General features: G+C 55.1%; 1 protein-coding gene across 1 annotated transcript; it reads left to right on the top strand.

The window, feature by feature from the left end:
- The first annotated feature begins 4,026 nt into the window (after window positions 1–4,026).
- On the top strand, window positions 4,027–4,797 carry LOC135376100 (uncharacterized). Its single transcript, XM_064608673.1, has one exon. It carries the CDS (start codon window positions 4,027–4,029, stop codon window positions 4,795–4,797), a length of 771 nt encoding a protein of 256 aa, XP_064464743.1.
- The last annotated feature ends 2,467 nt before the right edge of the window (window positions 4,798–7,264 follow it).

The raw sequence follows: 7,264 nt of genomic DNA, 5'->3' as shown, positions 1-7,264 counted from the left end.
CTATGAAGCTTTTAATTCATGGCGAGTCCAAATGTAAAAGCCGCCATCACCACCCCGCCTAGACATCACAACGTTTTATTAATGAAGTCTTGAGTGCCTTCGCATACTTATACGACATCGTCGTAGCCGGCAAGTCCGAGGCCGAACATCTCGCCCACGTACGCCAACTGTTCTCTAGACTTCAGGAGTATGGAGTAATCATGAACCTCACAAAGTGTGAATTTGACGTCTTTACGCTCACCTTCCATTCATTCGTCGGGCATTCGTCCCATACCCGCGAAGGTCACAGCCATTACTGACTTCCCCTGTCCAGACACTTAACCCTTGCCCGGCAAGTTTGTGGGACTTCTAAACTTCTACCGTCGCTTCATTCCTCAATTCTCTTATCTTTTGGCTCCGTTGTATGCGCTTCTGCCAGCTCCCCACGGGAAGAAATTCCTCTCTGTCCCTTTATCCCTGACAACGGCGGGTTGCACGCCTTCGAGGATGCTCAACGGCGGCTCGCCTAGCTTGTGGACGCCACAAGCCAGGCCGTCGGTGCAGTCTTGCAACATCGTCAAGATGGCGCTTGGAAACCGCTCAGCTTTTTTTCTCGAACACTGACATTAGCTGAGACCCGCTACAGCACCTTCGGCTGGGAACTACTCGCAGCCTACACGGCAGTCTGCCATTACCAGCACTTTCTCGAGGGCCGCGACTTTGTGCTGTGCGGGCCACAAAACTCTAGTGTTGTGCCTTGCGGACCCCTTCGGATAAGCATTCGCACGGCGAAGCTTGCCAAATGGCCTATATCTTTGAATTCACGAACGATGTCCGCTGCATCCCGGTCCGCCACAACACCGCATCCGACGTCCTGTCCTGTGCATTCATCGTCCCCATCCCCGATATTCGGCAACCCGCTCCCACCGACTTTGAAGCGCTCGCAGTCTCGTAGCTGGCGGACGAGGCCCTCTGGGCTCTATACTCTGATAAACGCAGTACCCTCCACTTCGAGCTGCTTCCAGTGCCTGCCGCATGCACCTCCCTCTGGCGTGACACGTCTACTGGTTCCCCACGCCTCTACGTAACACCTGCGTTCCGCCGTCCTCTCCTCTACGCCCTCCACGTCCTGGCTCACACTGGCGTTCCAGTCTTCCGAAAGCTACTTCAGGAGTGGTACATCTGGCCTACCATGAACCGCGACGTGGCCTCATGGGTCCGGTCTTGTCTACCCTGCCAGCGGTGCAAGATTCGCCGCCACACTATCTTCCCACCTGACCGGTTCATGATACCCGATGCACGGTTCGACCGCGTTCACATTGACCTGGTAGGCCCACTTCCACCAGCCCAAGGCAACCGCCGCTCTCTCACTTGCATAGACCGCTTTACTCGATGCCCAGAGGTCATTCCCATACAGGACATGTCTGCGGAGACCGTAGCCTCTGCTCTCCTGTCTGGTTGGATCTTCCCCTGCGGAGTTCCCTCCACCATCACCACCGACAGGGGCCGTGAGTGCGACTCGCACCTCTTCCGCAGCCTCTGCTACTTACTGGGAGTCGCTCACAGACGGACCACGGCCTTCCACCCTCAGGCATACGGCATTACCAATATCCTCCACCGGGTCGATCGGTTGCCCTCGGTCTCCGAGCGGCGTCGTGCCGAGCACAGTCGAGTCGATCGTGTCGTGTCTCGTGTCGAGTCGTGTCGAAGGGCGGATTACTGGCCACTTGTCGGCGCGTAGCGCAGCGTCGTCGCCATAGTAAAGCGTGCTGCACGTGACCCGCTTCGTCGTGAGAAGGAAGAAGTGACCTTACTCGCAGCCTGCCACCATAGCCGGGTGTGTGGCGTTCGTAGTCATTGTGCGAGGAGGTCAGCCGACGCAAAACGTTGCGATGTTCGTCGTTGAAAATGGCGCTTGTGTGCGCGTTTCTAGAGGACCAAGGAGCCGTTTCAGTGGAGTCAACGAGGACATTTCGTGCTCACAAGGATGTCTTCACGTCGTTGTCGGAAGAGCCGTTTGTTTCTTTCTTCCGACTGTCCAAAGCTTCGTGTACACACATGTAGGATGTATATTGCCACGAATCATCTTCGAGAAACTTCCAGGGCAGGCACGAAACGGTACATCTCATCCCGGCGCGTAGAAGCAAGAAGATTCCAGACACATCGCCTGCTCTCTGGCAAACGCGCGTGCAGTTTCTAGGCTTTTCGGCGCGACGCTTCAATGCTTGTGCGCTCCAGGCTGGAGCATTCATTCTTTGGACTCGGTTGTGTTCAGAGAGCTATCACTTTTGTGTTTTTGCTAACAAGTAGTTTAATAAACCGTTTGCTGTTTATTCGACGACTCGCCGGCCCATTTCGCTTCGTGACGTTTCTGGTGGAGGTGCGGGGCATCCCTTGTTAAACGGCCTGGAAGACTAACTGCGACAAAGCAGAAGACAGCTTGGCCTGCCTGCAGAATTCGGTCCATTAGAACCCCCTAAACGCGAGAAGGAGATGACTGCGGAGACCAGCACCCAAGTGGCGCAACCTGTTGCCACGCCCATAGCCCCTGCACGGTCCCCGAAGACATTCAGCGGGGAGTATTACGACGTCCTGGACGATTGGGTCGACCACTACGAGCGGATCGCCAAGTTCAACAACTGGAGTGACGACCATAAGCTCGTCAACGTCAATTTCTCCCTGGAAGGCACCGCGAAGACATGGTTCGAGAACCGGGAGACTTCGCTCACGTCCTGGGACGTCTTCAAAAGCAAACTCCGCGAGGCGTTCGCTTTTCAACAACGGGCTGAACGCGCTGAACATCTGCTCCAGAGACGGATCCAGCTGCCAAACGAAAGCGTTACTGGCTTCGTCGAAGATGTGTTGCGGCTCTTTTGGCGAGCTGACCTCAAAGCATCCGAGGAGAAGGAGGTTCAACGACCCATGAGGGGCGTAAAAGAATAAATTTTTCGCGCCCTGTCCCCGAATCCACCCACCACGACCGACGTTTTTCTGGACGACGCCGTCCGCATTGAGAGCACACTGCTCTCTCGCGTTACCGTCGACCAACGACACCAGGGCTACGAGGCTTTCTCCAGGACCGCTGGCCTCGACGTCGGATTGCTCAGACAGCTGACTCGAGAGGTGGTGCGCGAAGAAGTACGAGCTCTCCTGTGTCCAGAGAAGGCTCCAGACCCTTTATCTTCGATCGGCGCGGCCATCAAGGACGAGGTTCAGCAGGCAATGCCGCCAACCCCGACGCCGAAGTACCGAGACCAACCTAGGCCGCCGCTCTCAGACAGGGGCAACCTACTCGTCCGCCGTACTACGGAGACCGTTGGACGCCTCCTCGGCCTGTCTAACCTACTCCGAGCGTCCCGCACCACTCTCAGCCGTTTCGCAAAACGGACGTTTGGCGGACTCCCGACTGCACGCCGCTCTGCTACCACTGCGGAGAGGCCAACCACGTCTATCGTCGATGTCCCTACAGACGCCTTGGTCTTCCCGGTTTTTCACCCGCCGCCCCCAGCACGGTAGTCGCCCAGCCGCCATTGAAGACTATCTACGGCAGCAGAATGCTTCTGCTGGCTCACGACGCGGCCTGTCCCCGAGCGTCCGCCACCGCAGCAGGTCGCCAGGAAGAGCACATTCACGGTCACCGGCAAGATGACCTGTGTGGCGCAGCCCTAACTCGGAAAACTGAAGACTGCAGCTTCGGGAGGTGAAGCTGCGGACCGACAACAAGTTACAATTCCTCCAACTCGACGAACAGCAACGCAGCACCAACACGACGCTCGAAAAATTACCAATAACCTGAAGATACTCATCGACGGCCATGAGATGATTGCGTTGATCGATACCGGAGCCGACGACTCTGTTATAAGTGGTACGCTGGCTAAGAAGCTTCGCAAGGTGCAAACGAAGTGGGATGAGCCTGACATCAGGACTGCTGGTGGACACGTCGTAACACCGACTGGCCGATGCACTGCAGTCATACCAGTGCGTGACATCCAGAAAGTCGTCAGCTTCGCCGTTCTGCCGAACTGCCCACGGGATGTAATACTCGGAATGGACTTTCTAATCGAAAATGAAGCAGCCATCGACTTCACAAATGGAGTTATCTCTTCCAAAACGCCGGAAACCGCTGAAGACAAGTGGTGGCCACGAATAACCCCGGAGAAGCGCGCAAACACGGACGTAACCGCCGTGACGAGTCAGCACGTCAACCTGCCTCCCTTGTCGTCAGTCCTTGTGACCGCTACGTGCGACAGACCACCAACTGGCTGTTTGTTGGCTGAAGGCAACACGCAACTTCTCCACGAACGAGGAATGGGGATAGCACGAGGAACTGTGCCCGGAAGAAACGGAACAGTCGAACTCCTGGTCACAAATTTTCACCCGGAGGCACAACACCTCGCAAACGGGACGAATATAGCCGTCATCGTATACCAATACACTACCACGGATGTTTGCCTGATGGACGCTTCTCGCATCGCGGTCACCGCGGAACACGATGCCGGACATTTCGACGTAAACTCTCAACTCAATACAACTCAAAAGCAAACCCTTCTCCAGATGCTCAACGATTTCAGTGACTGTTTCGCTGCATTGTCGAAAGTAAGACAAACGCCCATTGCGAAGCACCGCATCATCGTCGGCGAAAACGCCCGTCCAATTCACCGCATGCCGTACCGGGTATCCTGCAAAGAGCGAGAAACGATTCGAAAGCAAGTAGAAGAGATGCTAAGAGATGACATTATCCAGCCGTCAACGAGTCCGTGGAGAAGAAGGACGGAACACTCAGGTTCTGCGTCGACTACCGGAAACCCAATGAGATAACGAAGAAGGACGTCTACCCGTTACCGCGCATCGACGACACGCTCGATCGCCTTCAAAACGCAAAATTTTTCTCTTCCATGGACCTCAAGACGGGGTACTGGCAAATTGAAGTCGACGAACGGGACCGTGAGAAGACTGCCTTCGTCACTCCGGATGGACTTTTCGAATTCAAGGTTATGCCTTTCGGCCTTTGCGCAGCAACAGCGACGTTCCAGCGAGTTATGGATACAGTTCTCGCCGGGTTGAAGTGGCAAACCTGCCTGGTGTACCTTGACGATGTTGTCGTCTTCGCAAGAACTTTCGAAGAACATGTTGAACGGCTGAAGAGATTCCTCGAGGCTATCAGAACTGCAGGGCTGACGTTGAAGCCTCAGAAGTGTCGATTGGGCTACGAGGAACTCAGATTTTTCGGCCATCTCGTGAGCAGCGACGGCGTACGCCCCGACCCCGAGAAGACGGTGGCCATCGCAAATTACCCTGTTCCTTCTAAGGGGAAAGACATTCGAAGCTTTCTTGGCCTGCGCCTACTACCGATGGTTCATTCCGAACGTTTCAAGAATTGCGTCACCGTTGAATGCCCTCACGAAGGACGGATCCACCTTTATCTGGAGTGAAGCCCAGCGACAGGCGTTTGATGAATTGAAGACGCGTCTACAGACCGCACCCGTGCTTGCCCACTTCGATCCAAACGCCGAAACAGAAATACACACCGACGCAAGCAACGATGGTCTAGGAGTGGTGCTCGTTCAACTTCACGACGGCGTCGAACGTATCATCGCTTACGCAAGCAGAACGCCAACCAAGGCAGAGAAGAACTATTCGACGACCGAAAAAGAGTGCCTTGCACTCATATGGGCCATCACAAAGTTGCGTTCCTACCTGTACGGACGGCCGTTCAAGGTGGTAACAGACCACCATTCTCTGTGCTGGCTGGCTGGTTTAAGGGACCCCTCAGGACGTCTAGCGACATGGAGCCTCCGATTACAGGAACATGACGTAACTTCCTGACTTGTAAGTGATGCATCACTTACAAGTCAGGAAGAAAACACAACGACGCTGACTGCCTGTCCCGAGCACCACTTCAACGACAGGAAATTGGTCTCGGCCTTGCTCGGTCTAATGAGCGCGACAACCATGTCTATCAAGCAGTACAACGACCCCGAATTGAAGACACTCGTCGACTATCTGCAGGGCCGCGACGACAATGTTCCTTCCATCTTCAGAAGATCACTCCCAAGTTTTTCCCTACGTAATAGTGTCCTCTACAAAGAAAACAACGCACCACAAGGCGCTACGTGGCTTCTCGTTGTGCCTGGAGACATGCGCCTCGAGATTCTTCAATCCTGCCACGACGAACCGTCATCAGGTCATTTGGGATACTGACGGACACTGGCCCGTATAAGGGAGCAGTACTACTGGCCAAAACTGGCCAAGACCGTCCACCACTACGTAAGGACGTGTCGGGAATGCCAACGACGAAAAACGCCGCCGGTACGACCTTCTGGGGACCTTCAGCCAATCGCACCGCCGTCGGCGCCGTTCGAGCAGATTGGGATGGATCTACTCGGGCCCTTCCCACGTTCGTCTTCCGGAAATCGTTGGATAATCGTCGCCACCGACTACCTGACACGCTATGCCGAGACTAAGGCACTTCCACAGGCACAGCAACAGAAGTGGCGAAGTTCTTCATCGAGAACATCGTACTCGAACAACGGCGTACCATCCGCAGACGAACGGGCTCACCGAACGCTTAAACAAAACCCTTGCCGACATGATTTCGATGTACGTCAACGTCGAGCACAAGACATGGGACGAAATACTACCTTACGTCACGTTCGCCTATAACACGGCTGTCCAGGAAACAACGGGTTTCACACCGTTCCGCCTTGCACACGGCCATGACGCATCGACTATGCTGGACGCGATGCTGCCCCACGAACCCAGTGATGAGGAAAACGAGGCTTCTGGATTTCACACAGCGAGCAGCCCGCCATAGAAGAAGCCCGCAGCTGGCCAGAGTACGTATTGGTCAACAGCAATGCGTCGATGAAAGGAGATACATATGTCGGCACAGTTCCCTTAGAAGTCGGCCCAGGACGCACATTCCCCCAGGGCGTCAGTCGTGACGTTGCCCACATACGTGAGGCCGACAACGGCAAGCTCTTTTACCACCACCACCACAATTTGCGCCGTCGAGACGTACGCTTCAGTCCAGGCGACTTGGTATGGGTTTGGACGCCGATTCGACGACGAGGCCTGAGCGAGAAGCTACTCAAGCGCTACTTCGGTCCCTACAAAGTACTTCGCCGCATTGGAGACCTGGATTACGAAGTGGTACCCGAGGGCAGCGCCCCCTCTCGACGGACTGAAATAGTCGTTCTAGGACTGAATAGGACTGAAACGTCGTTCGACTCAAGCCGTTCTACAGCAGGTAGCGCTGTAGACAGGTCGGAAGGAGACAACATCA

Source organism: Ornithodoros turicata, unplaced genomic scaffold (assembly GCF_037126465.1).
Source record: "Ornithodoros turicata isolate Travis unplaced genomic scaffold, ASM3712646v1 ctg00001032.1, whole genome shotgun sequence".
Taxonomy (NCBI): Eukaryota; Metazoa; Arthropoda; class Arachnida; order Ixodida; family Argasidae; genus Ornithodoros; species Ornithodoros turicata.
Note: the sequence above shows the minus strand (reverse complement) of the source record. Positions and strands in the feature narration are given on the sequence as shown.